This window comes from Scyliorhinus canicula, chromosome 8 (genome assembly GCF_902713615.1).
Source record: "Scyliorhinus canicula chromosome 8, sScyCan1.1, whole genome shotgun sequence".
NCBI classification, from domain to species: domain Eukaryota; kingdom Metazoa; phylum Chordata; class Chondrichthyes; order Carcharhiniformes; family Scyliorhinidae; genus Scyliorhinus; species Scyliorhinus canicula.
The window spans coordinates 168,341,688-168,358,776 of NC_052153.1; the positions used below are offsets into that span (position 1 = coordinate 168,341,688).

Below are 17,089 nucleotides of genomic sequence, written 5' to 3' on the forward strand. Positions count from 1 at the left end.
ATGTAAATGAGGGTCCTGCTTTTTGTTTGAAATTATTTTACAATAACCAGTTGGCCTCCGAATTTCTACTGCCGGGCTGCTGCCAGCACATCTGAAATCATGGCTGGGTTGTGTTTCCCCCCCTCCAACACCTGGAACACGACAGTTTAAATATAAAAGTCAATCGTACTCATGTAAAGGTATGCTGAGAATAACTTGACTTTGCCCATGACTAGCACAGGTCACGACAGTGTTTGACACAAATTACACCAGAGTGCATAAATGTGCTGGTCATACCAAACGGCTACACTGTTATGTTAATATGAACAACCCAACATGGCCACTCTTTCACGCAAGGCTCTGCAAATCAAAAAAAAACCTTTAAATCTAAAACAAGAAATCAGAAAGTGGTGATAATCAGCATCTGTAAAACATTGTGATACACCCAAAATGTTAACTGCCTACTTAACTTACAGGTGAGGATCTACTTTATTTCCCAGTATTTTCTATTTTTGCTTCACACAAGGCTCTTAGAAAGCAGCAGGATTGAGATTGTTTACCTCTTCTCCCCCCCCCCCCCCCCCCATCATCTTGATGCAAACGCATGCTGACCGATTCACCACCTCGACAAAGAGCTTTGACGCCAATATTAGGGGGCTCTGGAATACAAACTTCTTTTGCCATGGAGGGAAAACAAAAAACCGTTTGATATCATTAAATTCAGAATTGTCGCTCGTCTCAATATATTTTGCAAAACATTCAACACTCAAAATATACCTGGAAAGCAGGTCGCTAAATGTTCCATGAGTGCTTCCTGTGTGACCGGTTTCCTGGAGGCATTCATTGCTGAGATGGCCAGGCAAAGTATCTCTCCAAGTGGAATAAACTGTGATTGGCTGATGGGGGACATACTGATCGGTGACACATCACCTACGGAGAAATAAACCAAATTAGTTTTATTGTACGAAAGGCAAACTTCATTTATTCTGTTTAACATATACATTCCTCAGTATCCACAGATAAAACAAATACTTCAGAAAATGACTCAGTATTGACCAGTGTCAATATAAGCCAGCTATTACGCTCAAAAGTAACGATAATTGTAAACTGGCTCATGTGAAACTTGGCATATGAAGAGTTGCAAATTAATCCAGTTCACCTTCTCTGGATCACCCTGCTCTCAAAAAAGATCAATCAATAGTGTAACCAAACCAGAACTAAAATAATATTCATACAGGACAATAACATTTCCAAATGCAAAGTTTGTGATTGCTAAGTTAACCAATATTAGGATTACTATAGGTTTTAGCTTGCTTGGAGTTATGGCCCACTGGGAGGGTAATAGACTGTGATATAAAAGTCGGCCAGACTGGTAACCGACACCGCAGACCTGGCTGGGATCTGAAGAGTATATTGTACTGATTATATCTTTGCAATAAAACTGGTTTCTCTCGATCCAGTCGCCAAGGATTTTTGTCTGGTCACTAACCTTGGCTGGGTTGGTGGGAAGGTTGAAACAGGGCAACAGCGTTCTCATTCCCAATCGGCATTCAGCAACCCCTGTTGCAAGTGTGTGCACACGTGGTTGCTGGGATTTCCCTATCAATCAGTTTTATACACTGCTGCTGCCACCACTACTGACCAAATGCGCACGTGCACAATGGCCAACTTCAACTTCAGTTAGGTGTTGTATTTCAGTCTGCCTCTACCACTGGAGTAAAATAGTAGCCTATCATGAAACACTGCCTTTCAGATCGGTATTGGAGTAATTCCAGGTGGGGAGTTGGGGGGGGGGGGGGGGGGGGAGGGGGAGAGAGAGAGCGAGCGAGCGAGAGAGAGGAAATGGGTTTCTTGCATTGGTAACGCACGTTTGCAGAGCCGTGTCCTGAAACTTACTATCGGATTGCAAAAATAAGTTTGCGAGATCCAGGCCCCCTTTTCCTAACTGAGATTGAAAGGGCAGCTGAAGTAACCCATTTAATTGCAGACTCTCAGGGTTGATAAGGCACGAACATATATTTTCGCAGAAATTGCTACCACCTTTCTGCACTGCAGACTGGAAGTTCCGACAGTGGGACACAGAATGCAACCTATAAATTTGCACCTCTGACGTTATGATGGTATTGTTCTCTTGTGCCCTGAGACGCTATTATTCTTCATTATGGACAAGATCTGGCACCAGTTCAATCTAACATACCACCACTGATTTCCCAAGGCAGAATAAGGCAAAAAGTAGACAAATACACATCGACAAACCATGTCAAACTCATTAGTTTTACAATTTTATACGCTCAACATTTATAAAAATACATCCCCAAAAGCGGGCTGAGAACTAGATACCTTACCCAGAAGTTCTACATATGCTACCATTTGTTATTCCTTATTAAGTATTGCGCACTTCATTCACAATTTTCACTACCTTGACATTTCCTGCTTTACAGTGCTCCACTTTTTATTATATATTGCTGCACAGATGGAAAGTTTGTGACATCTTAATTTATTTCCCCAAAAATCTACTTGTTGGCCGGTGTGCAATAAAATTCTGGAAACTGAATCACAGGCACTTGAATTATAAAGCGAGTTGGGGAGTCAGCATTCTTGTTGTGTTACATTTGGAGCATATTCCCATGGTTGATACAGTGTATATAAAGAGTTACGAATGTGGAGACAGCCTCACTGAGGGAAAGTCAGATCAGCGTTAATTAAAGTTTTCCCCTTGGCTGTTAACCTTTTGCAGTTAGTACAGTCTTGAAATATGGGAGATTCTGGGCGCCATCTACCGGCCACGTCGCGCCGGATGCGTAAACGAGCGGGGCCGGTTAGTTAGCGAGAGAGTCCAAAATCGGGAACTACGGCGGACGTCGATCAGATTCCGAACTAACCGGCCCGCTCCCATTGGCAAGATTAGGATTCCACTGCGGCCTGGCGAGAAATCAATAATCACCAATTAAGACCAATCTCCATTCCATTAATGGGAAGGACCCCCTAATGAATGGCTTACCGTGATCTAACCCCCCCCCAAGCGAATGCGCCCGTTAATACGTATTTGAAAACGTGAAGCTAGCGTAATGGTAGCCATCTTGGAAATCAGGCAGTCAGCCCAGGGGCACCAGGACTGCTGCGCCAGTGCTCGGAGCGTGGCCATCATTTTAGCCGCCGCGGACCGTGGCGGCCACTGGCCACACAACTGAAGGCTGTCGCTAATGCTAGAATTGGCAATTCCAGTAATGGGAGCGCTTCACAGCTTCCAAGTGGATTCCTGTGGGTAGATGTGCCATGAAGCAGGCGGGTGTTGTTGCCTAGCATTGCAAGCAGGCTGTCAGGCCTGGACACTTTGACTGAACACCGGAGGCATAAGAACATAAGAACTAGGAGCAGGAGTAAGCCATCTGGTCCCTCGAGCCTGCCCCGCCATTCAATGAGATCATGGCTGATCTTTTGTGGACTCAGCTCCACTTTCCGGCCCGAACACCATAACCCTTAATCCCTTTATTCTTCAAAAAACTATCTATCTTTACCTTAAAAACATGTAATGAAGGAGCCTCAACTGCTTCACTGGGCAAGGAATTCCATAGATTCACAACCCTTTGGGTGAAGAAGTTCCTCCTAAACTCAGTCCTAAATCTACTTCTCCTTATTTTGAGGCTATGTCCCCTAGATCTGCTTTCACCCGCCAGTGGAAACAACCTGCCCGCATCTATCCTATCTATTCCCTTCATAATTTTATATGTTTCTATAAGATCCCCCCCTCATCCTTCTAAATTCCAATGAGTACAGTCCCAGTCTACTCAACCTCTCCTCATAATCCAACCGCTTCAGCTCTGGGATTAACCGAGTGAATCTCCTCTGCACACCCTCCAGTGCCAGTATGTCCTTTCTCAAGTAAGGAGACCAAAACTGAACACAATACTCCAGGTGTGGCCTCACTAACACCTTATACAATTGCAACATAACCTCCCTAGTCTTAAACTCCATCCGTCTAGCAATGAAGGACAAAATTCCATTTGCCTTCTTAATCACCTGTTGCACCTGTAAACCTGTTGCATCAACACCACAGAGGCAGCAGCCAGCATCCAAACACCCAGGTGTACTGGGGACATCCCCCTGACCAGAGTGTGAAATGAAAATCGCTTATTGTCACGAGTAGGCTTCAAATGAAGTCACTGTGAAAAGTCCCTAGTCGCCACATTCCGGCCCCTGTTCGGGGAGGCTGGTACAGGAATTGAACCGTGCTGCTGGCCTGCCTTGGTCTGCTTTCAAAGCCAGTGATTTAGCCCTGTGCTAAACCAGCCCGTGTGTGTGGACCGGGGAGGGGAACCTGCGCTCAGTCAGGCGGCGTCATCAGCGGGTGTCTAGAGTAAGGTTCCGGGATCATGTAGTGAGAGGCCACCAATGGGGCCGGGGGTGCATGTGCAGAGCATGTCAGATGTCACCCTGAGGAATGGCAGGGAATGTGAGGGCGGGGAAAGCTTGGGGCATCTGAGGGTCTAACTGATTGTCTGTCTCTCACCCTCTCCAATTCTTTACAGATATTACATTATGAATGTTATCTTGGACCCTGAGGAATCTGCCATCATGGTGGTGTTGGCAGGCCAGGCCGCCAGAAGATGGCAGCAGCAGCGTCAACAGAAGCTCGAGGTGGTGGCCCATGTGCAGGGCCCCACTCCACACCCTGAGGATACGGCTGTCCATCAGGCTGTGGAGGGACCCATAGCGGGGAGGCCAGCGGCGGTCCAAGACCGTACAGGCGTCGCTGCTCCTTCGAACAGATGATGGACAGCATGTGCTGCACTCAACAAGGAGACGGTGCGGCACCTGTGCTGTGTCATTGCGGACTTGGCAACATGTGGAGGAGGAGGCTACCACTCCTGGTGAGTCAAAATTGCCACAGCCCTGAACGTCTGTGTCTCGGGATCATTCCAGGACTTGTGAGGCATGGCCCAACCCATGACCCACAAGTGCATCCGTGAGGCCACAGATGCCGTGTTTGCCCGGGCAGCAGACTACAAAAACTTTCACCTGGACCAAGCCCACCAAGATGCCGGGCAGCAGGAGTCTCCACCATCACCGGGATGATCCAGGTCCAGTGGGTTATAGATGGCATTCATGTTGCCTTGAGCGCACCGGGCGGTCTGGGAGCGCACCGGGCGGTCTGGGAGCATCCTTCATTAATGGGAAGGGGTTCCACTCCCTGAACATTCAACTTGTGTGCGACCACCACGTGTGTGCACGATTTCCAGGGAGTGTGCACAACAGCTACAGCCTGAGGCAGTTGGAGATACTCGGCATCTTCGAGGGACATCCCAGGGTGAACGGATGTCTCTTGGGGGATAAGAGGTACCACTTAGGACCTGACTAATGAAGCCAGTATGGAGGCTGGTGACCAATGTAGAGACCCTTATATAACAAAGCCCATGTGGCCAGCTGGGCTATCATCGAGCGGTGCATCAGGTTGCTGAAAATGCCATTCCAATGCTTCAACACTATGGTGGTGCACTGTAGTTCACCCCCAGGAGGGTCGCCTGTTTTGTGGTAGTCTGCTGTGCTCTCCACAACCTGGCACAGCAGTGAAGCAACATGCTGGAGGTAAAGGAGGTGGAACATGTGGCCACCTCCAAGGAGAAGCCAGACCAGGAGGGGCTGGAGGATGAGCCTGGGGAGGACCCGCAGGATTGGACGGAGGATGGAGGACAGGCGGCGGCAAGGTCTTGCATGCCCGGATGACCAAGGAGGTCGTCATCCTCGCCCTCTTCCCATAGGATGTGGCTACATCCATTGTCTCTCCCTCTCCGCCCCCCCCCCACCCATGCCCCCTCCATGCCTCACACTACCCGCTCCCTTAGTCCCCCGGCATCCCCTCCCCACCCACCTGTTAGCTGCGCCCCTCCCCACCCAAATCTTCCTGTTCCAATCTCCCAGGGTCTGTGTTACATCACTTCACCATGATGGGCCTTTGTTGGCACTGTCAGCGGGTCAAATACAAAGCAGGAGTTGAGCTGTGAGTTGACCTCTGGTGCTCCTCCATCTATGCCAAAGTCTATTCTTACTCCTGACTGCTGGGCACGTGCTCACACCCAACACCTGCATGTGGTATGCCTATGGAGGGGGGTGGGGAGGTCTGAGAAGTGGGGGGGCTGGGGCAGGAGGAGGGCAAAGGTTTCCCAGGATTGGGTGGGGTGTATGCCAGCCTGTAGTGCAGAATAACCTGACAGACGCTTTACATGTCTTGGGTGTAACTTTTTAAAAAATGGTGTACAGTTGTGATCCCAGCCGTCCCTAGCCCCCGATGGTACCGCCCTTCCACCCCCCCCCCCCTCATTATCCTATCAGTGATGCTCTATCTGCTTAGTCCACCATGCTCTCCCGCTATGTCTAGTTGTGAGGGCAGGCTGCTGCTTAGTGTCCCATGGCTTTGATACCCCGGCAGATGTCCTCTGGAGGACCTAGAGCCAGAGGGCCCCTGCCAACTTAGCAGTGGCACATGCCTCACCATGCCACCCTGTTCCACACGCTGACCCCGGGATGCACCGTTGTCAGATGGGGTAGACGCGGGAGAGCAGGTGACCGCTGTTGTCACCCCATAGCGAGGCTTCGGGTTGACCTCTAGTGCTCCCTCCTCCCAATCGGTGCCCATAGAACCCTGGGGATTATCTCAGGATGGAGGGACAGTTGGATTGAGCTCCAGATACCCCAGGTCCTCTGGCTCTGTCAGTCCTGGCAGCTCCCCAATCGATGATCTGCAGTGCCTCGCCAATGTCCAGTTACTTCTGGGACATTGTCCAGCGACCGGGACATGCTCGGAAACACTTCAGCGATGCGCACCTGAGACTGGGACATGCTCCGCAGTGCCTTGCAAAGGCCCACCTGCATTAGGCACAAGTCTCCCAGTGACTCGGACATGCTGTCGAGGCACTCGGGCATGGTGGTCATTGACTGAGCATACGTTGGACACCACCACTCATGGTGCTGACATCATGCTCCATGCTCTCCACTGCGGTCACCACCCTACCAGTGTTGGCCTCAGTGCCATGCATTACCAGCACTAGCTCCCTTTGGACTCCTCCAATCGGCTATTGTCTCACTGAGTGTCGCTGACACCTCCCTCTAAATCTCTTGGCCGCAACCTATCGATTGCATCAGCTCCGGAGGACAGCCTGGTCCAGAGGCTCGGCATCTGACTGAGACTCAGCTAGTCTTGGGATCCAGCAGACCTCCGACTGCTGTCTACCCTGGACGGTCCTGCCTCCACCTGATCTGCATCTGCGACTGTGTGGTGCTCAGCATATTGTGGCAGGAGGGTGGGGATGACAGTTGTGACACATCAATGGTGGCATCTTCGGAGCTCTCCTCAAGAGTTGTAACCTTGGATGGGAGGTGTGGGGAGGGGGGGGGGGGGGGCACCCCTATGGGCTGGCACAATCTACTGGAACTCCTGTGGAGGAATGGACATGTGGTCAGTGAGAGGGACGGGTCACCATGCTGGCATGAACAGCCACGTATGATAGGTCATAGGTGGAGGTCGGCGGATGCTCACCTCTGCATTGTTGACTGATCTGTCCCTTGTCACTGCGCGACCTCCAGGGCCCGTTCCTCATAGGGGATGAGGACCCAGAGTTCTGCCACCCTGCTGCCCGTCTAGGCCCTTTCGCATTGGTTACAGGCCAACTTCTCCTGCGGGGTAGCCGAGGGGGGGCGTGACATCGTGAGCCACATAATTCAACCACTTGTCGGGGACAAGCATGGACACAACTAGGCATGGGTGGATTGTGCTAGTTGGTGCCAGGGCATGCAGGGGCACATCGCGGCATTGTGCTGGGGGAGGGGATGCACTAGGCGCAGGGTCGTTGGTATTGGGATACAGTCGGAACTGATGCCAGGGGACCAATGTCAACTCACCAATGCGGCCTGGTGGAGGTCGTTAAGCTTCTTAAGGCACGGGGTGGTCATCCTCCAGGTGACACTCCCAGAGTTGACGCCTGTTGCCACTGCCTCCCAGGTGGCACTTGCTGACCTGTGGCTAACCCCCTCGATTCCCTCGTCGGAACAGGGTATACTGTGTGGGCTCCACCGCGTCTATCAGTCTGGCCAAAGTCGGCATCCCCAAATCGTGGAGCTGGTCTGCGGGGCTATGGCTGTGTGCTGCCTGGAGTTTGCTCTGCGGGATTGGTTTAAGTGCTGCTCCCCCTCATTAGCGGGGAGCTGCTGGGCGGGGTCCCGGTGAACCAGCAGCAGGACAGCCATTTGCGGCGTGATGCCCATAAGGCTCCCTTAAGTGGCCTAATTAATGTTAGATACTGGTGATGGCAACACCAGATTGGCCATCGGGAAACACCTAGTGATTCCCAGCTTCGTCATTGGTGCAAATTCATGCCAAAAATGTATTAAATTAGGAAATTAATATTAGCAGAGCTTTGCTCAGCCATGAAACAGTATTGGGTTTGCTCTACATCTAACTTTTGAAGTAGTTAGGGGCCCAAAATAGCATATTTGAAGTTTGAGTTCATATGGCTGCAATAAGTTCTACTTAGTGTGACCTTTAAGGCATCAGAATCATCCCAATGTATCTCTTGGAGCCATCATCTGATCAAAATGGATACTAAATATGGAGGAGGCATCGAAGAATTTCATCACAGGTGGCTTTCAGAAAGGGTGACAAAAGGGAAGAGGGAGGTAAAGACAATGGGGTTTAAGAGAAAGAGTTGCAAAGCATTGGGCCTAGTTGTTCAAGAAAACAGTGCAGGAGTACAGACTACTGAAAATGAGGCGATGTATTTAATAATTGTTCGCATGGTTTATTCACATATGAAAATAATTACTAAAACAGTGAATGTAGAGATTAGGGCAGATTTATTTACACTGGAGGGCTATCTTGGCATGAAACGTTTGTTACAGGCATTCATTGAGAAAGAGACTTTGCATCTTTTATGGGTTTATTGGATCGATTGTTTAAAGAGGGGAAAATGCAGGGCAATGGGGCAGACCAGGACATAGGACCGAATGGCCAGGTGAAGCGTGTGGTAAGCCACCTATGGCTACATAAGACTGTTGTATATATGTTCACTATTGTTCTACTGCTCTATTACTATCATTATCTCCACTGTTGTATACACTTCCTGTTATTGCTGTTCTGTTATTGGTTGTTGCTGTTGTACTGTTGGAATGTTGTTATTGGTGCTGCTGTTGGCTCCGCCCCTCTTGAGGAGGTATAAAGCCCGTCGATCTGGGGCAGTCTTGCAGTGCGGGAGGAACTACAGGTTGGCACACTTTTAGTCTATTAAAGCATCGGTTCACTGCTACTCAGCGTCTCGAATTGATGTCCATCAGTTTAATAGACTAAAAATTTTCTTGATAATGGATGTTGCCCTCAAACCTGAACATCTCAAACTGGACCCGCAGGCTGCTGAAACAATGCCTGGGGTTTTTCTCATATTATGCCCAGTGGGTCCCCAACTGCGCGGACAAGGCCCACCCACTCATTAAGTCCACCATTTTTCCCCTGATGGCTGAGGCCTGCTTGGCTTTCAACCGCATCAGAGCCAACATTGCCAAGGCCACGATGCGCGCTGTGGATGAATCCCTTCTGTTCCAGGTGGAGAGCGATGCGCCTGACTTTGCCCTGGCCACTACCCTCAACCAGGCAGGAAGGCCTGTCGCCTTTTTTTCCCCATACCCTCCGAGATTCGACACTCCTCCGTCGAGAAGGAGGCACAAGCCATTGTGGAAGCTGTGCGACACTGGAGACATTACCTGGCCGGCTAGAGATTCACTCTCCTCACAGGCCAACGGTCAGTTACCTTCATGTTTAATAACACACAGCGGGGCAAGATTAAGAATGACAAGATTTTGCGGTGGAGAATAGAGCTCTCCACCTATAACTACGATATCTTGTATCGCCCTGGGAAGCTCAATGAGCCACCAGATGCCCTGTCCCGCGGTATATGCGCCTGTGCGCAAACAGACCGGTTACGAGCCATCCACAACGACCTCTGTCACCCGGGGGGTCACCCGGCTTCTTTACTTCGTCAAGGCCCGCAACCTGCCCTACTCCACTGAGGATGTCAGGGCTGTGACCAGGGATTACCAAATCTGTGCAGAGTGCAAGCCGCATTTCTATCGGACGGACAAGGCTCACCTGGTGAAGGCCTCCCGCCCTTTTGAACGCCTCAGCATGGACTTCAAAGGGCCACTCCCCTCCACTGACCGTAATGCGAACTTTCTCAACGTGGTTGATGAGTACTCCTGCTTCCCATTTGCAATCCCTTGCCCTGATATGTCCTATCCACTGTCATCAAGGCCCTGTGCAGCATTTTCTCCCTGTTTGGTTTCCCCACCTATATACATAGCAATCGGGGCTCCTCTTTTATGAGTAATGAGCTGCGTCAGTACCTGCTCAGTAAGGACGTCGCCTCAAGCAGGACTACCAGCTACAACCCCCAGGGAAACAAACAGGTGGAGAAGGAGGATGCTACGGTCTGGAAGGCTGTCCTTCTGGCCCTACGGTCTAGAGGTCTCCCAGTCTCCCGCTGGCAGGAGGTCCTCCCTGACGCATTCCACTCCATCCGGTTGCTTCTGTGTACTGCCACAAACAAGACCCCTGACAACCGTCTATTTGTCTTTCCCAGGACATCGCTCTCCGGGGTCTCACTCTTGGCCTGGTTATCAAAACCTGGGCTGGTCCTCCTACGGAAACACGCAAGGAGTCATAAGGTCGATCCCCTGGTCGAGCGGGTACAGCTTCTCCACGCGAACCCTCAGTGCGTGCATGTGGCACACCGCGATGGACGACAGGACACAGTCTCCCTTCAGGACCTGGCTCCCGCAGGTACCCCAACACCCATTATCACCGCGCCCCTCCCAGCCACCTCCCCACCATCTCCCACAGAGTCCTTTAGCCCTGCCTCTGCGTCGTCACCCTATCCGGGACCCTGTTATGCGGACGATGTGCTCCCGGAGCCGAAGGTCTCGACGCCAGTGTCCAGAACAAATCATCCTCCTGTGAGACTGAACTTGTGAGTCCGCTTCACCCCCACCGGACTTTTTTCTTAACGGGGGGTGAATGTGGTGAGCCACGTATGGCTACGTAAGGCTGTTGTATATATGTTCACTATTGTTCTACTACTATTATTTCCACTGTTGTATATACTTACTGTTATTGCTGTTCTGTTATTGGTTGTTGCTGTTGTACTGTTGGAATGTTGTTATTGGTGCTGCTGTTGGCTCTGCCTGTGGCTCCGCCCCTGTTGAGGAGGTATAAAACCCTTCGATCTGGGGCAGTCTTGCAGCGCGGGAGGAGCTACAGGTTGGCACACTTTTAGTCTATTAAAGCATTAGTTCACTGCTACTCAGCGTCTCGACTGAATTGATGTCCATCAAAGCGGGTTGGGCCTAACTTCTTCTGCCCCACCTATCGCAAGCTCATACACTGGTCATGGCTCTCAGCACAAATTTTCATTCAAGACAACAAACTGCACTGTAAATAATCAAACGTTTAATGGCAGTTTTTAAATCCATTCTGCCAGTGGTGTTATATAATGAGCAGTGAACAAATCCTGATGGCCCATTTCCTGCGAGTGTTGCCTGACGTTTTGTAACTCTCATTAAAAAAAAGTGTTCTGTGCAACTCTGCGTCGCTCATTCTTTCCATGAAGCTTACTATTGTGCTGCAGCATTGTCTCTGCCCCAGGGGCTGTTTAGCACACTGGGCTAAATTGCTGGCTTTGGAAGCAGACCAAGGCAGGCCAGCAGCACAGTTCGATTCCCGTAACAGCCTCCCTGAACAGATGCCGGAATGTGGCGACTAGGGGCTTTTCACAGTAACTTCATTGAAGCCTACTCGTGACAAAAAGCAATTTTCATTTCATTTCATTTATCAGATTTTGCCGTGACAATGTGATGATGACAGAACTCTACTGAGGCCTCAGGAGGGAGACATGTGTGGTACAGCATAAATGACTAGTTATTTCCTAATTGTGATGAAAGACATTTTTCAAAAACAGGTCATGGTTCGCCAATATTCCATAGTGGAATTGGAGGCCGAGGATACAATGGATCTGTGATTATTCCATCAGGATATGGGAGACAGTGTTTTGGAAAAGTAAGCGCAGGGAACCAGCACTCTGAACTGGAAAGGCACCAAAATAAATTCTTAAAAAGCATGTTGCGTTCAAGCCAGCTGTGTACAGTGATGTTCACAGTTTATACTGTGCCTGAGCACCACATTATTAAGGAATGCACCTCTTTGGGTTGGGGAGATTAGGTGAAGTATTTACATGGCAGCAGATAAAATTGCAGCCATCTGTCCCGAGTGACAATGAAGCTATTTACAGATGTAACAAGACACCTCACTTCATCACTGAAAGGGAGAGCAAGAGGAGCATTCAGGTGAAACTAGAGGTGGTGGCTTGGGGCCCCGCAGTTTTACTCGAGCACTTCACCAGAGTTCACTGTGATTTATCTCACTGTTTCCTGGCTCAGAAATGTTTCCCCACGAACATTTCATCATCAAGGTGATGAAAGTGTAGATCACGCTTCATCTGGCAGATTCATTTTCTGTTCGCTACACTTTCAAGCTTCCTGCTTTGGAGAAAATATCCTCCTTATACTTTTTGCTGCCTTGTGTAATTGCAGTGAGCTGTTTGCGAGAACTCAGGGCGTGATTCTCCGAAACCTGGAGAAATCGTGAGGCTGGCGTCAAAAACGGGCGGGTTTGACGCCAGCCTCCGCCCCCCCAACCGGGAACCGATTCTGGTCCCCGGTCGGGGCTAGTATGCCGCAGCCGTGAACTCCGGCATCGTGGGCTTAACAAATTTCGTTAAGCCCGCTTGCCAAAGTTTGCGACGGCTGACGCGTCACATGACGTCAGCCGCGCATGCGCGGATTGGAAGACTCCAACCCGCGTATGCGCGGATGACGTCATCACGCATTTGTGCGAAACCCGCGCATGCGCGGGCCGGGATGCCCCTCAGCCGCCCCGCGAATGGATACAGCGGGGCGGCGGAAGGACAAAGAGTGCGCGGGGTAAGTACCCGCTGCCCGCGATCGGTGGGCACCGATGGCGGGCCCATGGCACCCTTAGCACGGCCGTGGTACTGCCGTGCCAATCGGTGCCATGGTTCCCAAGATCACAACTTTACGGCCGTTTTTACGAACGGTCAGACCAGGTGTGTTTGACGTTCCTAAAAACGGTCGTAAAGGGCTTGGACTTCGGCCCATCGGCCAGCTGAGAATCGCTGCTCGCCGTCAAAAAACGGCGGCAGCGATTCGTGTCGGGAGGCGGGCCTGGGGGGAGGGGGGGAAATAGCGGGAGGGCGTCAGACCAGCGTGGCCGTAAAAATTTATGACCCCCGCTATTCTCCGCACCGTCGTGAGTGCGGAGAATCGCCCCCTCAGTGCATGAAGCAGCAAGAATACAATTTACTACCTAATTTTACTCAGTAGAATTGAGTGTCCAGAACCAGGGGGTCACAGTCTCCGAGGATACAGGGCAGACCATGTTAGGACAGAGACGAGGAGAAATTTCTTCACCCTGGGAGTGGTGAGCCTGTGGATTTGTTACCACAAGAAGTAGTTGAGGCCAAAACATTGTGGGCGCAATTCTCCGCATTCACGGCGGTGCGGAGAATAGCGGGGGTCGTAAATTTTTACAGCCACGCTAGTCCGACGCCCTCCCGCTATTCTCCCCCCCCCCCCCCCCCCACGCCCAACTCCCGACACGAATCGCTGCCGCCGTTTTTTTACGGCCAGCAGCGGTTCTCAGCTGGCCGATGGGCCGAATTCCAAGCCCTTTACGGCCGTTTTTACGAATGGCAAACACACCTGGTCTGGCCGTTCGTAAAAACGGCCGTAAAGTCCCGATCTTGGCAACCATGGCACCGATTGGCACGGCAGTACCACGGCCGTGCCAAGGGTCCCATGGGCCCGCGATCGGTGGGCACCGATCGCGGGCAGCGGGTCCGATTCCCGCGCACTCTTTGTCCTTCCGGCTGAGGGGCATCCCGGCCCATGCATGCGCGGGTTTCGCGCAAATGCGCGATGACGTCATCCGCGCATGCGCGGGTTGGAGTCTTCCAATCCGCGCATGCGCGGCTGACGTCATGTGACGCGTCAGCCAGCGCAAACTCTGGCAAGCGGGCTTAACGAAATTCGTTAAGCCCGTGATGCCGGAGTTCACGGCTGCGGCACACTAGCCCCGACCGGGGACCAGAATCGGTTCCCGGTCGGGGAGGGGGAGGCTGGCGTCAAACCCGCCCGGTTTTGACGCCAGCCTTACGACTTCTCCCTGTCTGGGAGAATCGCGCCCTGTATGTTTGCAAGACATAATGAGGCTTGTTTAGCACAGTGGGCTAAACAGCTGGCTTGTAATGCAGAACAAAATCAGCAGCGCGGGTTCAATTCCCATACCGGCCTCCCCAAACGGGTGCCAGCCGGAATGTGGCGACCAGGATCTTTTCACATAACTTCATTAAAGCCTACTTGTGACAATAAGTGATTATTATTATTAGATATAGCACTTGGGGTAAAGGGGATCAAAGGATATGGGGGGGGGGGGAAGGAGGAGGACGGTGGGATTAGGCTATTGAGTTGGATGATCAGCCATGATTGTAATGAATGGTGGAGCAGGCTCGAAGGGCCGAATGGCCTCCTCCTGCTCCTATTTTCTATGTCAATGGTGCATAAGTTATTTTGCTCGATCAGACTAGCAGGGAGCTGGACACAGAGAGCAATCCCTGCACCAGAACTGGCACACACCTGTGAACGGTGCAGGGTGACTGGGCATCCCCACACACCTCACCAGTAAATCAGCACTGGATTTTAAAACTGTTGTAATGCTAAGTGTGTTCATTGGGTGGATTCTGGGAGGGTAGGGAGGTGATTGATGGGGAGAAAGGGGGGGGGCGGTGGAATCGATAGCTACCAATGTTTGACTCCAAATTTAGCCAAGTTGTTTTTTTAACAAACAGACTTGGCTTTTTACTGGTACCCTCTAGCCGTCGGTGTGTCGGTCACGCGGCACATGAACCATGTGCCAGTTTGATGCTGGCTGCGTCCCGGCAGACCAGTTTTGCAAAAATGGTCCAACAGTCTGCAAATCATAAATTGGCAGTTGCAAACAAGAGCTGTGGGTTTTCTGCCTTTACCAATTTATGTGCATGAAAGCTGCCCGCCATGCTGACTATCACACTCTAATACTGGTGCAGAGTCAATCAATTTCCTGCTCGATTATTAACTGAAGCTCACCAGTGCATTGCTGCCACTCTAATTCTCAAGTTGCTAATGCTGACTTGCAGGTTTTCAATGAAGAATTTGGCTACAGGAATATCCTTTGGTTGGATGCAGAATTCAAGGACCAAGGGACGCACTTTAAGGAACTGAACTGAAAAGGAAAATAAGCATTTGCAGAGGTGGGACAGTCTCCCTCTGCCTGAGGTGGACAGAAGAATTCAGTCGGTGAAGGTTAAAAGTTTTCCAGTCTCCGGCGTCAAAATCGCGTTCGGCAATTGGAGGGGAAGCCCTGTTGGTGCCGCTTTTGCGATGCTCCGCCCCCTCTAAAACGGCGTAAGTACGCCACATGCCGTGTGGACGGCCTCAGGACATTACCCGAGACCCTCCCCCAATGCTCCACCACCAATGGGTCGAGTTCCCGACGGCGCAGGGCACATGTGCTATTTTTTCTTGGGAGTCCGGTGTGGCGGCTGTGACTCAGTCCAGTGCCGCCACGGAAGGGGGTGAGCCGAACTGCGGGCGGGGGAGGGGGTTTGGCGAGCCTGACCAAAGGGGTGGTGTTGTATGAGGCTTTGCGGAGGGTGAATGCTACATCTTCATGTGTGAGATTAGGGTTCATGCAGTTGCATAGGGCCCATTTGACTAGGTCTGGATAAGTAGGCTGTTTGCGAGAGTGGAGGATAAGTGTGAGCGTTGCGGGAGAGGTCTGACGAACCATGTGCACATGTTCTGGTCATGTCCTAAGCTCGGGAGGCTCTGGGTTTACTTTTCAGCACCACGTCGGCAATTCTGCAACTGAACTTAAGCCTTTTCCCTTGGGGGCCATATTAGGGTGCTGGACTTGCCAGAGCTTCAGATGGGTGCAGGGGCTGAAGCCCTGGCCTTAGCCTCATTGATCGCTTGCAGGAGGGTGCTGATGAGGTGGAGGCTAGCTTCTCCGCCAGCACCTCAGTATGGCTGGGGGATATTACTGATTTTTCATACCTCGAGAAAGTCAAGTACACCATGAGGGGGGGCAATTGAGGGGTTCTACTGGAGATGGCAGCCATTTATTCTGAGGTTATTCATGAAGACCCGCCATCTCAAACATGTCCCTCGCCTGGTGATCCTCAGGTTAAAGCACCCCCAGTCAGCTCTCCCCCTCAAAGGGAAGGCAGCCTTTGGTCATCTGGGTCCATGGCGACTTTACCTTACCTTTAAAGAGCTGGTCATTGTTAGTTGCTAGGGAGGGGGGTAAGGGGAGTAGTTGGGTAGGAGCTGGTTTGGGGGGGGGGGGGTCAGTTCTGGGATGTTTGTTATTGTTCTATTTTTATATATAAAATTGAAAATGTTGAATTAAAATATTTTTAAGAAAAGGAAAGAAAAATAAGCAAAGTAGCCAAATATGTTTTTAGTAAGAGGCCAATAGAATTGAGGACCAGATTATAATTGGGCACCATGATAGCATTGTGGTTAGCACAATTGCTTCACAGCTCCACGGTCTCAGGTTCGATTCCCGGCTTGGGTCACTGTCTGTGCGGAGTCTGCACGTTCTCCCCGTGTGTGCGTGGGTTTCCTCTGGGTGCTCCGGTTTCCTCCCACAGTCCAAAGATGTGCAGGTTAGCTGGATTGGCCATGATAAATTGCCCTTAGTGTCCAAAATTGCCCTTAGTGTTGGGTGGGGTTACTGGGGTTAGGGTGGGGGTGTAAGCTTGGGTAGGGTGCTCTTTCCAAGAGCCGGTGCAGACTCGATGGGCCGAATGGCCTCCTTCTGCACTGTAAATTCTATGATCTAATACGGATGATTGAACAAATAAAGCAAGGCATGTTTTTAAAAAATATTCGTGTTTGGAAAAGGGATATGTTATTCTATATCCATGGTAATGAACTTCATGACAGGCTTGGAAGG

The 17,089-nt window shown here is 50.9% G+C and overlaps 1 protein-coding gene across 6 annotated transcripts in view; it reads right to left on the minus strand.

Moving 5' to 3' along the window:
- Positions 1 to 17,089, minus strand: part of LOC119970683 (storkhead-box protein 2-like) — a 394,730-nt gene that overhangs the window by 24,144 nt on the left and 353,497 nt on the right. For 5 of the 6 annotated variants that reach the window (XM_038805700.1, XM_038805698.1, XM_038805699.1 and 2 more), the window contains exon 2: positions 757 to 909. In XM_038805700.1, the coding sequence (XP_038661628.1) occupies positions 757 to 909 (153 nt within the window). Of the gene's footprint in view, positions 1 to 756; positions 910 to 17,089 lie in introns of those variants that run through there. The other variant, XM_038805703.1, reaches the window with a different exon arrangement.